Source organism: Monopterus albus, unplaced genomic scaffold (assembly GCF_001952655.1).
Source record: "Monopterus albus unplaced genomic scaffold, M_albus_1.0 scaffold460.1, whole genome shotgun sequence".
Lineage (NCBI taxonomy): Eukaryota > Metazoa > Chordata > Actinopteri > Synbranchiformes > Synbranchidae > Monopterus > Monopterus albus.
Genome location: NW_018128340.1, coordinates 200,133 through 215,538, shown reverse-complemented (window position 1 = coordinate 215,538; position 15,406 = coordinate 200,133). Strand labels below are relative to the sequence as shown.

Below are 15,406 nucleotides of genomic sequence, written 5' to 3'. Positions count from 1 at the left end.
CTGAAGGGAAATTTTACGCTAGGCCAATAGCTAACAGCTAGCTGTTTAAAAGTGGCTGGGTGGAGCGGCCTCCAGCCGGTTCAGGCCTGTTCTGAGCAGAACTCCCGGTTCACAGGCTGTTTACTTAAACTGTCTTAAAGGTTGTAGTCGTTTATCCATCCTCACTGTTCAGAGCCCGACTTTGTGTTACACAGCACCTGGATGTTGTGCTCACTTCAGTGTGAGACAGTTGTATTTGTCTGTTTACTGTTGTAACACCGCCCTCACTGCCCTCTTGGCCAGGGCACTATCAGTGAGGCTTTAACCTGGTTAAATAAATGATAAACAAACAAACAACAGAGTAGGACTTTTAAAGTATAGATACCAGTTTATGGTTTTTAAATAACAAATAATAAATCAGTGCAGTCAAGACTCAGGTAGTGGCTTTCTGGTTTTAGTCAGTGCTGATCATGGCACCAAAGAGATGCACGTATGTACTGCGTGTATCTGAGCCTCCAGGGTGAATCCCTGTGGGGTAAAGCCACAGCAGACTCTGCAGCCTGAGCTCCCCTGGTGCCTGGTTTCTCACCACAGCTAAGAAGAGGAAGGGGGGGTTAGGACTGTATCAGCTCTGCTCCTCGTTTCCATCCCCTTTATCCGTCTCAGATATAAAGCCAAGGTGTGTGGCCAGTCAGACAGGATCGTATCAGCTGGCTGCTCAACAAGCTCCGTGTGGTTAACACAACACCAGAGGTGGACGGGAGACGGCAGGTGGAGCTGAAAGTACCGTTAAAGCTGCCAGTGACACAGAGATGAGAGGCTGCTCCATAAACCCCAAAACACCATTCACATCTGCTCAAAATGCTCCCGGTCCTTACAAAGTGACATCTGGTCTGGGGCCGGTACCGCCAGAACACTTCTCACATGTTGGTATGTACCTGAAGCCTCCTCACATTAAAGCTGAGGCTTTGCAAACACAAGCTGACTGACCCACGTTCCTGGTTTAAACACCACAGCTGTACTTCTACTGAATGATCAGCATGTGGCACTGACACAGAAGAGGTACCACCAGCTGGTTTGGACCGAACCGGTTTGTCTGATAGTGGTACAGTGAAAACGCTCCATCTGGACTCATTGTGTGTTTCTCTACATTCTGACTGTTACTGTGAAATAAAGTGTTTCCTCGACAGGACATGAGACCAGCTCTCTGACAGTACTACTGGGATTAGTTCGGTAATATGCCGACTGAAACAGGGCAAACCAAACCGGAAGTCACGGAGCCTCGTTAAAACGTAGAAATGAGGTCGGAGTTTAACCCGTTTCTCATTCACTTACGTTTTAGGCCCCAATCTGCCTCCGTGACCCAGATAAACCAACCAGTGCTCCTGGTGAGATGATCGTGTAAACTACGGGATCCCGGAGCGTCCATCAGTCCCACGGGGGGCGGCCCCAACCTCTGGAGAGACGGCTACACCCGGTTTGTTTACCACAACAAACCCAGGATAAAGTTTGTATCACTGATAAGAACCAGTCTCGACTGGTTTTGAATTTTCCATCTAAACCCAGAATGAACGGATGATACCCGGACCCCGGTCTCCGAGTCCTGACCACTGACCTGTTGGTCGCTAGGGCCGGGCTCGTTGCTCCGGACGTCTCGACCCCGGTCCTCCTCCTTCATTTCGCTCTTGTACTGGTCTGGGTCGTTGAAATCCGGGTCCCGGTTCTCCTCCTTCACTCCAACTATGTGATAGTCCTGTTCGGAGAAGAACGGATTCTCTTTCTCCGCCTTAATTCCGTCTGTGTTGTGGTCCTGTTTGTCGAATTCCGGGTCCTGGTTCTCCTCTTTCATCCCGCTTGTGTGCTGCTGCTCCTCGTAGACATAATCCGGGTCGTCGTTCTCCTCCTTCGTCCCAAACACGTCCTGACCCTGGTAGACGAAATCTGGCTCCTGGTTCTCCTCCTTTATCGCGCTGTTGTTCTGGTCCTCGTCGATGAAATCCATGTTGACTCTGTCTTTGTCACCGCCACGTTGTGCCACAAACATCACCTTCGTCCTCTCGTGTTCTCGCCGAGTCTCGCGAACTCACAAGGTCCCATAAACGCCTTAAAGCGAGTCTCGCTGAGCTCCGCCCCCTTAGTTACCGTTGCTAAGGTGTCAAAGCTGAGAAACAAGGGCTGCTTGACGTCAGCCAGAGGGTAAAAGCAGCTTCATGTCCTCAGAAGATGCTGTTCTTCACCGACTTCAGCGCTGTGAGCTGCTTTCAATCCCTTTGTTGTTAGTGACGGGCGAAGTGAGGCTTTCTGAAGCCTGGAACCAGTTGAACCAGTTAGTTCACTGGTTTGAAACATCTTAATCATGCCTCACTGGCGACACCCGGTGGCCACATGCTGTAAACACAATGGAAAACTGAGTGAGTCGACTCTGGAAGACACAGGCTTCTTCTATACATGTTGATAATACTGTGAAAGAGGTGATGTGTGTACCCGTAGTGGTAACTTCTGTGGTGACGTGTTTGTGCATTGTTACCTTGTGTTACCTTGTGTTACCTGTTGTTACCTGTTGAGAGCCTCTGTACCCGAGTCAAACTCCTTGAATGTTCAAACTTGGCCACTAAAGCTGAGGGTGACTGGGCCCAGATGTCATCGGTGTGTAACAGAGTCCTTCTCACAGTATGACTGAAAACCAATGATGTCACTGTAGTAAAACTTGTTATATTTGTAGACATGTTACACATAAGAAGGTGTTTATATTCCTATTTGTGTAAGAATTTAACCCAGAGACTGTGTGATGAGCAGCACTGCTGTGACTGGGGCTGAACACGAGGGAAGCAGAGTTCTCAGGAGTTTCTGTAGAGAAAAACATGGTCCAAATGTTTTCAGACGTAACTGCTTCAGAATTCTCCTGCTGTAGAGACTCTTCTCCCACACGGGACAGATGTTGCTGCACCTCGTCACGCTCCAGTCATTTTCCTTCCATTCAGATCATTATTAAATGTACATTAGCTCTAAATAAAGCCTGGTCTATTACACATTGCAGACTTTGTGGTGAAGCCAATAGCACAGTCACTGTGATCAATGAAACACAGATGAACTAACAACTCAGCGCATACATCACGTGGACACGTGCTTTTTCAGACTGCAGAAGGCCTATCACTGAAACCCTCAGGGCGCTCAGCACTGGTGACATGTTGACCTAATGAATTATCATGACTTTGTCACATCCTTCTCTTTAACTGGTTATGATTTTAAAACTGTAATCAACAGACAAATGTCCACGTGTCAGTGTAAAGCAAACACACTAAAGTTTCACGTTGCACTCACTTCTGTGTAGACTGAACTTAGATTAGCTGAAGGATTAAACAGAGTAAATGTTGACTCGTCTTTAAAAGGCTGAGACACAGTCTGACACACAGAGCTGACTCCAGGATGTCAGCTCAGTGAGCGCAGCAGCAACCAGCCGCCAGCAGGTGGAAGCAGAGCTCTGCACCGCCACTGGTGCCGACACGTCCCTGTGGAAAGAGATGGGACTCGACCTGTGGACATGAACGTTGACCAGTGTTGTGTCTGTAAACGTGTTCAGAAACACGATGGATCAGCAGCATCAACGTGTCACTAGTCAAAAAATGGTCATTTGTACAGATTTATTGAATACACCACACACAAACACCACGAGAAGCACAATAAGTCACAAAAGCCCATGGCCTCAAAAATAAAGCACATACAGCCGAGTCCAGCTGCTTAGACAGAGGCAGGAATCAGAGGGAGACTCACACTGAATAACAACTGTCTCACAGTAAAGGCAGCGAGAAACCAAACACACAGCACAGCGACTGTGGTACCAACATACTGGGGATAAATGGTGGGCTCACATGTACTGAACCAGTTTGTGAAGAGCGGCTCTCCCTTTCTGATCCACCAGGCTGTGCCCCTTTCAGCTGGTGGCCCGTTGGTAGTCCAATGCTAAGTCTTTCTGTGGAGCAGGTTCAGGATCGGAGCTGGACTGGTGTAGAAATGATCTACATAGACTCATAGCCCTGTCTGACAACGGGGATTCACCAGCTTTCAACCATCCCCTGTGGTTTCACCTCCTGCTCCTGTGCACAGGAAGAAGCTGAGGGTGTAGCCACAGAGAGAGACAACTCAAACCGGTTACAGTGCACACTCAGCTTGGAGTGGGGGCGCACGTCTTCCTTCGGTTTTACAACAGGTACCAGGAAGCCAAAGACAGGTGCTTGAGCCATTATTAACAGTGTTGCTACTGCGGTGTTTGTCCACCACAGAGCACTGCGACTAAAACATCAGCCGAGAGGCAACAGACAAGTGATATTAATGTTTTAATGTGAGGAAGCTTCATATTGGACCGTCAGTCATCAGTAGTTTGCACATAGTTGGTTTATCTGTGTTCACCACAAAGCCACTGGTCCTTTAAGCTCCATATTTATCACAGTCTAACATGTCTAACATGTCAACCAACAACAAATCCATCAGCTTTGTTTCCTCACTTTTTGGTTTTAAACTAGTTTTATTCAAGTTCTTTTTTTATTGCTGCTTACACAAACACAATGCCATGTTAGTGTGTGTCCTTGTAAAGACTGAAGGCAGGAGAAACCAGCTGGCCTGCTCCACAGCTCTAACGTGTTGCTGGGCTTTAAGACCACCGGAGAGACAACACCCAACCAGGACGGCCACAGCTTCACACTCGGTCTCCCATTTAAACATATGCATGTCGATGGAAGGTGCTGTTCTGAGTGTAGGATTTGCCACATCGGTCACACTTGTACAGTTTGTCTCCAGTGTGTACACGTTTGTGCACTGTCAGCTTGTAGGGTCTGAGGAAACTTTTCTCACAGTCCTCACAGCTATACGGTTTTTCTCCAGTAGGAATCTGTTGGTGGTATTTCAGGTCATATGTGAGAGCAAAATGCTTCCCACACTGCTCACAGCCGTATGGTTTTCCTCCGGTGTGATTCTGCCCATGTCTTCTGAGGCCACATTTGACTAAAACCTTTTCCACACTGTTCACAGATGTACAGCTTTTCTCCGGTGTGAAGTCGTTCGTGTTCTGTTAAGTTACATCTCCAAGCAGACGTTCCCCCACACTGGTCGCAGCTGAAAGGCTTCTCTCCAGCGTGCACACATCTGTGTTTTCTTATAGAACCCGACCTGATGAAACTTCTCCCACACTGGTCACAGCCGTATGGCCCAGCATGGACTCTGTGATGGCGTTGGGAAGGCTTGGTCACATGGCTGACAGCAGCAACGCCTGGGCGTCTTTTTCTACAATAAGACAGAGAGAGAGAGATGTATCTAATGGTGACATGAGGTGAATACTATCATGTAGACAGGGTGTAAATTTTATTTTGAAATTTGAAATGTGCATCTCTACATTAAAAGTGACCTCATACACAGAAGACAGCAAAACAGCATTAGCTCACGTAACATAACTTACCTATACCTATAGTCATGGTATGTGTCGCATGTCATCTGAGTCTCACGCTGACAGTTCCTGTGCTGTAGAACTCATTTTGTACGTTGGTTATATGTTTTGTGTTATGCGTCTCTAGACGTCCACGCTGACGGTGCTGTGGATTACCTTTTTGTTCGCCAGTCTTCCTGGTTAGCCTGTCTACTCACCTGTCCGTCCTGATCCTCCTACTCTCCTGGTTCCTTCCGTTAGCCTGTCTACTCACCTGTTCGTCCTGATCCTCCTACTCTCCGGGTTCCTTCCGTTAGCCTGTCTACTCACCTGTTCGTCCTGATCCTCCTACTCTCCGGGTTCCTTCCGTTAGCCTGTCTACTCACCTGTTCGTCCTGATCCTCCTACTCTCCGGGTTCCTTCCGTTAGCCTGTCTACTCACCTGTTCGTCCTGATCCTCCTACTCTCCGGGTTCCTTCCGTTAGCCTGTCTACTCACCTGTTCGTCCTGATCCTCCTACTCTCCGGGTTCCTTCCGTTAGCCTGTCTACTCACCTGTTCGTCCTGATCCTCCTACTCTCCGGGTTCCTTCCGTTAGCCTGTCTACTCACCTGTTCGTCCTGATCCTCCTACTCTCCGGGTTCCTTCCGTTAGCCTGTCTACTCACCTGTTCGTCCTGATCCTCCTACTCTCCGGGTTCCTTCCGTTAGCCTGTCTACTCACCTGTTCGTCCTGATCCTCCTACTCTCCGGGTTCCTTCCGTTAGCCTGTCTACTCACCTGTTCGTCCTGATCCTCCTACTCTCCGGGTTCCTTCCGTTAGCCTGTCTACTCACCTGTTCGTCCTGATCCTCCTACTCTCCGGGTTCCTTCCGTTAGCCTGTCTACTCACCTGTTCGTCCTGATCCTCCTACTCTCCGGGTTCCTTCCGTTAGCCTGTCTACTCACCTGTTCGTCCTGATCCTCCTACTCTCCGGGTTCCTTCCGTTAGCCTGTCTACTCACCTGTTCGTCCTGATCCTCCTACTCTCCGGGTTCCTTCCGTTAGCCTGTCTACTCACCTGTTCGTCCTGATCCTCCTACTCTCCGGGTTCCTTCCGTTAGCCTGTCTACTCACCTGTTCGTCCTGATCCTCCTACTCTCCGGGTTCCTTCCGTTAGCCTGTCTACTCACCTGTTCGTCCTGATCCTCCTACTCTCCGGGTTCCTTCCGTTAGCCTGTCTACTCACCTGTTCGTCCTGATCCTCCTACTCTCCGGGTTCCTTCCGTTAGCCTGTCTACTCACCTGTTCGTCCTGATCCTCCTACTCTCCGGGTTCCTTCCGTTAGCCTGTCTACTCACCTGTTCGTCCTGGTCTCCTCAGCCATCTCTGTTTTTTTCCTGTCCAGCCTGATTATGCTCCAGATAGTGACTCTGTTACCTTGTTTGTGTTTTGTTCCATTAAACCTCCATTGTTTTTACTAGCACCTGGGTCTACACTCTGAGTCCTACCAATAAACCATAACACTGACTCCACTGTTCAAATCTGTATTACCACGTTGTTTTAAAGTTGGAGTTTAGGACGTTTGATCTAATGTACAATTTTTTTAAAGACTGTCTCAACGTTGATGGATGAAACACATCTGTGTAGATAAGGAAAGACTGTGCATAGGTGACAAACAGTCACAGTCACAGTCTGTTTGTCACCGCTGACGGCCCTGACAGTGACGATAGTTGTCAGACTAACAGGACTTTTCACCTTAAACATATTCCACCAGCTCTGCAGCCTCGTGCCAGGTGCACGTAGCAGCTCAGGCTGCACGTGGCACAGATCAGCAGCACACAACTGAACAGCTGAAATAAAGGTTTGGTTTCTGTTTATTAGATTTTCTACTTTTACAGGAAGACAAACACGGTGGATTTATTTTTTAATGGCCACCAAAGATGAGAAAAGGAAACTCATGTCTGTCCATTTTCTTGTTTTCCAGATTAAATAAAGTAACTGAATGAACAGACGAGGCACAGACTCACTGAGATATGGATGGATTTTCATCCTATTGCCTCCAACAGTTGCTCTAAACCTGAAGGTTTATGTCTGTCCATTTTCTTGTTTTCCAGATTAAATAAAGTAACTGAATGAACAGACGAGGCACAGACTCACTGAGATATGGATGGATTTTCATCATATTGCCTCCAACAGTTGCTTCCTCTGTGACACCTCACCTCTTCTTACTGCGAGTGTGTGCTCTTCTTCCTCTGTGACACCTCACCTCTTCTTACTGCGAGTGTGTGCTCTTCTTCCTCTGTGACACCTCACCTCTTCTTACTGTGAGTGTGTGCTCTTCTTCCTCTGTGACACCTCACCTCATCTTACTGTGAGTGTGTGCTCTTCTTCCTCTGTGACACCTCACCTCTTCTTACTGCGAGTGTGTGCTCTTCTTCCTCTGTGACACCTCACCTCTTCTTACTGCGAGTGTGTGCTCTTCTTCCTCTGTGACACCTCACCTCTTCTTACTGTGAGTGTGTGCTCTTCTTCCTCTGTGACACCTCACCTCATCTTACTGTGAGTGTGTGCTCTTCTTCCTCTGTGACACCTCACCTCTTCTTACTGCGAGTGTGTGCTCTTCTTCCTCTGTGACACCTCACCTCTTCTTACTGCGAGTGTGTGCTCTTCTTCCTCTGTGACACCTCACCTCTTCTTACTGTGAGTGTGTGCTCTTCTTCCTCTGTGACACCTCACCTCTTCTTACTGTGAGTGTGTGCTCTTCTTCCTCTGTGACACCTCACCTCTTCTTACTGCGAGTGTGTGCTCTTCTTCCTCTGTGACACCTCACCTCTTCTTACTGTTAGTGTGTGCTTTCTGGAAACCATCTTTATTCTCCCTGAGATCTGTAACAGCTGCTGCATCAGCCTCTGCAGGCTGGGGATGATCCCGGCCTATCAGGCAGGATCCACCACGTCACCGCTGCACAATGCACTGATCCCAACAACACTAACCTCACTGCATCGGTGTGGCTACAGGTTTTGGAGCCAGGCCTCATGGGGAGCACCTGGCTGGGAGCAGCTGAGAGTTACACTCTTTAATCATCGACTGGTTGTTCAGGGAATGTCAGGAAACTGTGGAACACAACACGTTAACACACTCTGTCTCGTTTGAGCTGAAAAGCAACACAACATCTTTCTAACCAGCGACTTGAAGATTGTCAGAGTGATTTCTGACCATGTGAAGATCCGCAGTGAAACTATTGTCCTGTATTTCTTTCCTCAGACGTGGAGTCTGTCCAGCTGGTGGACCTGAGGCTGACCAGTCCTGTGTCTGTCACCTTACCCGTCCACCCTGTCCTGTGGGTTTTAGTTATTACACAACATTTTGCACAATAACAAACATGTTCGACATAAACGGCTGGTGCTGAGACAGCGTCTCCTGTCATCCAGAAGAAAGTTATTAAAACACCCACTGCAGAGACTGAGGACCAGAGGAGGCTGATCTGTTACTTTAACGAGACTCTGTCCAGTGGGATCAGGGCATCGCTGTCACCTCCTGCTGGAAACCGTCAGTCTGCACCAGCTGCTCGTCTCTGTTCCATGTGAGGAGCTGCTCCACTCAGACAGGCTGATTTCCATTCTTCCTACCTGCATCAGTGACTGTGTGATCAGCCTGGTTCATCACGTCCTGCAGCTGGAGAGGAAGGCTCACACCTTCATTGGGGAGGGGGAGGAGGGGGAGGTCGCCTGGTCGCATATCAGTAAAGGAAGCAATGGAGGACACATCTCTTCAGTGGCTGCTCTGTAAGTAAAGCCTTCACCACCCAGTTAATGAGCTCTAGGTGTCAGTTATTAGCAGGTCTTAGCTTCACATAAGGAACATTTTGAGGAAATCATTATTAAACCTGGACTTTGCTGTTAGTGACGTCTGTTAAACGTTATCGCTTCACTGAGTGTAAGATTCAGGGCTTCAGTGTTTTCTTTGCTAGAGTATTTCATGTTTACATCCTATTTAACAGTCAGTGTTTGTGAGGACACAGGATGTCACTGTCCTTGTCCAACAACATCAACAGGAGAAACGACTCCTGCTTTGTTCAAGAGCTGCTGCTTCGTCAGCAGCATCTTTCTGCTGCACTGCCTCCTCTTTGTGTTTCAGAGCAAATCACCGGTTTTTATTAGATATTACACATTTAATTTACAGGAATTTACACCAGCCTTTATTTCACATTGTTCTGTAAAGTGTAAAAGGGAAACGTCTGCGTTTCACATGTTGCAGGGCCAGATTTGGCCCACAGGCCGCTGTTTGCCCACCACTGGTATAAACCTCAGCCTGTGCATTTGACCTCTGAGATAACTAGCATTGTGTTTTAAGTCTAAAGAGAAACTGGTGGTATTGGATGCATCTTGTTTTAAGTGTCGCTCCCTCCGTCCATGCGGGCTCTGAAACCTATCGTCAGCACAGCCAGAGAAGTGAAGCTGTTTTCTGTCTGCATGTGAAACCTCAAACCTGGGTGTCATTTCCCCTCAGGTCTGACTGCAACGCTCTGCTGCAGAGCCACCCAAGGTTTGTATTCCGCACATCAGACAGTCCCCACTTGTCAGCATAAATGAGACTGATGGCAACGGAAGTGAAACAGGTCAGACTCCAAAGAAGATGTGGGGCCATGTTCACAAAACATCCTGACACTGCTAAGCTCCTGGGGATCGGGGGCGTCAGTCCTGGCTTTTGGACTCCTACGTTTGTGGTCTAAGAGCGGCTCCAAAGCCTTTCAGTGCTAAAAGCAGCTCCTCGGTCTGAGACAGGTCAGAGGGCAGGAGGAGCCTAAAGCTTGATCTGTGGTTCTGCGTTGAGTCTACACACAGCCCACGCTGTAGGCTCTGCAAGTGGGTGTTGTGCAAGTTGTGAGCATTTATACTTGTGCATGGTGTGTCTGTGTCACCCTGCAGTTACACCACCAAAACGCTGGTTGTGTCTGTGTCACCCTGCAGTTACACCGCCAAAACGCTGGTGGTGGTGTGTCTGTGCCACTGTGCTGCGTTTCTTCACCACTTATTAGCAATGGTGACTGAACCTGAGTGGCTCATGTTGGAGTTAAAACTAACAGATGTTGAACAGCAGTTACTTTTACTGACATTACTGCAACACAGAAAAGAGAGAAGATGTCGGAGGAGATGGTCTGTACAACCTCTGGACTGACTGAGGCAGAATCAGGGGTATTTTCATGGTTGTCCAGCCGCTGAAAGACATAAACGAGGAAATGGGATGCAACCAATCACAGCTGTTGTTGTCTGCATTGCCACGATGTTACATTTCTGGAGAGATGCACGTCAGGCTACGATGTAGGGGACGAGGCTACATGTTACCTACACTGTACCTATGGCGTAGATTTAGCGCACAACCATAAATCAAGCTTAAGACGCTGAGACCTCCTGCAGGCGATAAGCCTCATTCCATCAGTGTGAAACCACATTTTAATGGTGGACACTTAAGAAGGATTCAGTTGGCTCACAACAAACAAATGGGTCTCACCACTCTCAGCCATCTGTCAGACGCCACCTGAATAGATAACAGTGTCATCAGCATAAAAATCATCCATTTTAAAATCTAAACTTTATCCTCAGTTCATTTAATTTAACTGAGAATATGCTGAACTCTCTCCAGCTCGTCTGACTGTGAGTCCCAGCAGCTCTCAGTTCTTCAGATGGACGTACGTGTCTCTGAGCTGTGAGGAGGACGACAGCTCTGCTGGATGGACACTGAGGAGGAACACGACCAGAGACACCAGGACTCAGTGTGAAGACTGGGGAAGACCAGCCGGTGCCTCCTGTAACATCAGCTACATCGTCCCCTGGGATAGTGGTGTTTACTGGTGCCAGTCCACACAGGGAGCGACCAGTAACAGCATCAACATCACTGTCACTGGTAAGATCAGACTGTGGAGTCAGTGCTGATGAAGCTGTGTGTAAATGGATGAAAGGCTGTAGTTTGTCTCTGTGTTGAGGTGGAGCAGTGATCCTGCAGAGTCCTGTCCTCCCTGTGATGGAGGGACATGATGTCACTGTGCGCTGTGAAGCACGGAGCCCTCCCTCCAGCCTCCCAGCTGCTTTCTATAAAGATGGCTCCCTGATCGGGGCGGAGCCTACAGGTCACATGACCATCCGCCGTGTTTCCAAGGCTGATGAAGGCCTCTACACCTGTAACATCAGTGGTCATGGAGCGTCTCCACCCAGCTGGCTCTCTGTCACAGGTCAGGAGGTCACTCTGGTTTCAGCTCTTAGTTCATCCACATGTTCACCTGACCAGGTGGATTCTCTCTGCAGAGAGACCTCCAGCTACAGCCCCGCCCTCTGACTCCACCCCCCTCCAGCTTGTACCCAGACTGGTCCTCCACCTGGTGGTGTTCTGTCCATACTTCATCTCCACTCTCCTCATGGTGTCTCTATATAGACACAGAGCCACAGGTGAGACTCACAGGTGCATATTCAACCTGAAGCCAAGTGAAGCAGAGCTACACAATGAAACACAGACCTTTAGCAGATGAAATCGTTTAGAAGTGACTTTGACGTACTTTAAAGAATATTTGACACTTCTGGCTTTTATCATGAAACAATTAACACAGAGTAATTAACAGCTCTGAGAATGTAAACTCTGTTCTAATCACACATCACTGCATCTAGATATTATTTATGTAGCCTCCTTTATAGACTAGTCACAGAGCTGTCGACCAATCACTCTTATAGACGCCGTACCAGTCAATCCATCAATCACCTGCACAATATCAGCTAACAATACCAACGATTTACTGCTGATTTGTTATTTACAACATATTAAATACTTCTAAACCACGACCTGCTTTAATCGTAGGAGGTGACCTGACTGTATCCATGGCAACACCCACAGCTAACCGAGACGGGAAGGGACTGGCTGACGAGTACAATGACATCACTGAAGTCACCACAGAACATCGCTTCTAAACAGGACGACATATAAATGGAGTAACTGCTGTAATACAAATGTAATGGGATCAAACCAGTTAGCGTCACTTGGGTCGGCGCCTGAATGCGAATCCAGATCAGCTTTCGGGAACTTTATAACATTATTTTGGACATTCGTAGTCTTCTACATCTCTTTGTACTTGCCACATCTTTATGTACATTTCACATCTGTCTGCAGCCAGTTGTTGTCTCTTTGTAGTTGTCTTGTGTCTCCGTGTTTCATCTCTCTGTGGTTGTTTCATGTCTCTGCTGTCATGTTCTGTCATTTTGCATAATGTAGAGATGAGAATGAAAAGGTACCACACTGAGGGAAGAGCTCATCAGCACAAGGCATCAGTAATTTATTTGCTCTGCACCATGAACCCCCTGCAGACTCCTCAGAGCCCAAGTCTTTAAAGGACCAGATCACTGTAGTGAACCCATCTGAGGCAGGTTCTCAGACATGAGACAGATTTTCCTTGTCATACTCTGGTTTGCAGGACAAACTGAACTCTGAAAAGCTCAAGGTGTCCTGTTCTGACATGACAGACACACAAAACAAATAAAGAGGAACATGTTTTTAATTCACATCACTTTAATCACCTTGTGACCTTTTAGATTGTTCCCTAGACCCTAAACATGAACGATGAACAGGAAGTCCCAGGATGAACTATGTCAGGCTGATTGTGTTCATCAGTCTCTTTCCAGGTTGAAGACTAATTAAGATGGTTAATTAAGTCAATCCCTACTAATTAAGACCTCGACTACATTCATGTGTGTGTGTGTTGAGTTAATGAACACAGTCTGTGTCTGTGTGGTCCCTCTGATGGAGGTCAGAGGTCAGGGGGTGGTGTCCATGGCTGCCATGGCAACAAAAGGCTGCTGTCAAACAGAGGAGGCGGGGATGGTGGCATGATGTCACTGGTTACCGTAGAAACATCATGGTGAGAAGACCTGAGGAGAGACAGACAAATAAGACTGTGTCCACATTTTTAAACTAAAGGTGTGTGTGTTTTACAGGTGTGTGTGTGTGTGTGTGTGTGTGTGTGTGTGTGTGTGTGTGTGTGTGTTACCCAGTGTGTAGGCACAGGCCAGCTTCTGATTGGTGGAGACGTGCAGGCAATGTGGAACCACCGAGCTGCTGTCATTGTGGTGGGGGAGCATTAACACTGCGACACACAGCATCGCCATAAACACACACACCACCCACTGAGACACACTGCGCACAGCTGTGCGCACATGCACACACACCAACACAAACAATGAAAACACTGAGTTGAAATAAATCTGTTTCATGGATAAAAGGAAAAGGTGAACTACAAATCCCAGAGTGCACTGCTGTAAGAACATCCAATCACAGAGCTTCAGTCAAGATGGCATCATCACCATAGTGACAGCCACTGTGGCTTATGGGTAATGTAGTATTATACTCCTTCCCTACTTCCTCCATTGGTTCTAGACCTCCCTCCATGTGTCCTGCTCTCTCTCTCTCTCTCTCTCTCTCCCTCCTTGACTCCTCTCCTTGTGTCCTGCTCTCCCGCTTTCCCACCTTGACTCCTCACCTTGTGTCTGAATGAAGCACAATCTGTCCTAACAGCTGTGGACCAGTGACCAGTCTCACCTGTACAGGTAGGCAGTTGCAGGCGAGCATATGTGGGCACCAGCAGAGGAGACAGCACCCTCTGCTGTCTCCTTGTCCTCTTCTCCTCCCCAACCCCTTCTTGTTTCTTCCTCCTCCTCTCCTCTTCTTCTTCTTCATCCTCCCCTCCTCCTCTCAGCTCGGCCCAGATCTCCCGTCCTCCCACCTGGCCTCCTCCTCTGATCTCCATGCGGAACCTGTCTCTCCGGCCCCAGTTTCGAGGGGACACATCCAGGTGACGCACCACCCTGACAGGAAGAGGAGAGTGTTAAGAAGAATCCAGTGAACTCCAGTTGTTGGGAGCCATGGACTAGCAAACAACAAACTGGCTGACTGTTGTCTCCAGAGGACATTTCCATCAAGCTCCTGGTCCACAGAGAAATAAAAGTAGTAATACTAATGAAGTACTTATCGGTGTACCTACAGGTCAACGCAGGACTTGGGTCGGACACTCCCCTCAGCCTCCACCACTCTGTAGAGCGAGGGAGCAGTACACAACACTGGGGACAGGGAGAGAGAGAGAGAGACTTAACGCCTGTACACCCAGCAGGGGGCGCCACTAACTCGTCTCACAGACAATAAACAGGTAAGCAGACAGGTACTGACTCTTGAAGCTGATCCTGAAGCTGTAGGGGTTGTACAGCGTTAACACTCTCCGGTGGGAGCTCCTCTGCTCAGAGTAAAACACCAGCTCAGAGGGGAACAGGAAGACAGGCAGCGGGGTCATGACACCTGTCTCACCTCCAGTCTCCCTCCTGCTAGTGTAACCGGGGTATAATAATTGCACAAAATGTAACTGGGATGTTATATGTAAAATGTTATCAGGGTGTAAAATGTTTTGGTTCATGTGTAAGTTAATTGACATGCCTGGTCAGGGAAGCCTCCACTCCACTAGGGCTCGCAACTGAGTCATGCTTTTCTTCGTTGGTAGTCGGGTATAAATAGGGGTCGCGCACCTCTCCCGCTCTCTTTCCCGCACGGAGTCAAGTATAAAGAGGTGAGCGCTCCATCAATTTGCGACTATTTTACTTTTATCACTCACCCTAGGTCGCATGGGTAAACTTGTTGTGTGTTTTTGTTTAGGAGCGAGCTAAGCACTCACTGGAGGCTAACTGCTATATGCATTGTTCTTCTGTGACCAGGTATGTCCAAGATATGTATTATAGTTTGTATGTTATTACCCTGCGCATCTCTCCCGCTCGCTCTTTCCCGCACGGAGTCAAGTATAAAGAGGAGCGAGCTAAGCACTCACTGGAGGCTAACTGCTATATGCATTGTTCTTCTGTGACCAGTGACCAGCAATAAAGGGCCCGTGAACAGCAAGTGTGTCGGTCCATGTGTCCCATAACAAAACACAACGCAGCACGGCCAGTCACCAGAGGGACAGGCGAGGATTAAGAGGACAGATTAGAGACCCAAAGGCGACCGGTTACACT

General features: G+C 48.2%; 3 protein-coding genes, 1 long non-coding RNA gene and 1 pseudogene across 10 annotated transcripts in view; 2 read left to right on the top strand and 3 right to left on the bottom strand.

The window, feature by feature from the left end:
• The window catches only part of LOC109952443 (zinc finger protein OZF-like), a 5,330-nt gene extending 3,254 nt beyond the window's left edge, over positions 1-2,076 (bottom strand). The window contains exon 1 of the mRNA XM_020587521.1: positions 1,595-2,076. Coding sequence (XP_020443177.1) covers positions 1,595-2,023 — 429 coding nt within the window. The 5' untranslated portion in view covers positions 2,024-2,076. The remainder of the gene's footprint in view (positions 1-1,594) is intronic.
• Positions 2,077-4,578: 2,502 nt separating this feature from the next.
• LOC109952432 (zinc finger protein 239-like) lies at positions 4,579-5,463 on the bottom strand (annotated as a pseudogene).
• Positions 5,464-9,095: 3,632 nt separating this feature from the next.
• Positions 9,096-12,794, top strand: LOC109952444 (Fc receptor-like protein 5). Its single transcript, XM_020587522.1, has 6 exons — positions 9,096-9,160; positions 9,885-9,920; positions 11,019-11,279; positions 11,359-11,604; positions 11,678-11,818; positions 12,222-12,794. The coding sequence occupies exons 1-6, from the start codon at positions 9,130-9,132 to the stop codon at positions 12,329-12,331; spliced, it is 825 nt and encodes a 274-aa protein (XP_020443178.1). The 5' UTR covers positions 9,096-9,129; the 3' UTR covers positions 12,332-12,794.
• A 100-nt stretch (positions 12,795-12,894) lies between these two features.
• LOC109952445 (motile sperm domain-containing protein 1-like) overlaps positions 12,895-15,406 on the bottom strand; it is a 5,374-nt gene continuing 2,862 nt past the window's right edge. For 4 of the 7 annotated variants that reach the window (XM_020587525.1, XM_020587523.1, XM_020587526.1 and 1 more), the window contains 5 exons: positions 14,577-14,732; positions 14,395-14,470; positions 13,953-14,218; positions 13,405-13,560; positions 12,895-13,285 (listed from right to left, as the gene is read on the bottom strand). In XM_020587525.1, the coding sequence (XP_020443181.1) occupies positions 13,257-13,285; positions 13,405-13,560; positions 13,953-14,218; positions 14,395-14,470; positions 14,577-14,732 (683 nt within the window). In that variant the 3' untranslated portion in view covers positions 12,895-13,256. The remainder of the gene's footprint in view (positions 13,286-13,404; positions 13,561-13,952; positions 14,219-14,394; positions 14,471-14,576; positions 14,733-15,406) is intronic. The other 3 variants (XM_020587524.1, XM_020587528.1, XM_020587529.1) reach the window with 3 other exon arrangements.
• On the top strand, positions 14,876-15,399 carry LOC109952448 (uncharacterized). The gene is made up of 3 exons (XR_002273756.1): positions 14,876-14,967; positions 15,054-15,112; positions 15,263-15,399. It is a non-coding gene; the product is annotated as an uncharacterized LOC109952448 (long non-coding RNA).

Excerpts from the sequence above, each read along its gene's own strand:
- LOC109952444 (XM_020587522.1), top strand. The coding sequence starts at position 9,130 with ATGGAGGACACATCTCTTCAGTGGCTGCTCT. Across the intron at positions 11,280-11,358 it reads CATCAACATCACTGTCACTG|GTGGAGCAGTGATCCTGCAG; the intron begins GTAAGATCAGAC and ends CTCTGTGTTGAG. Across the intron at positions 11,819-12,221 it reads ATATAGACACAGAGCCACAG|GAGGTGACCTGACTGTATCC; the intron begins GTGAGACTCACA and ends CTTTAATCGTAG.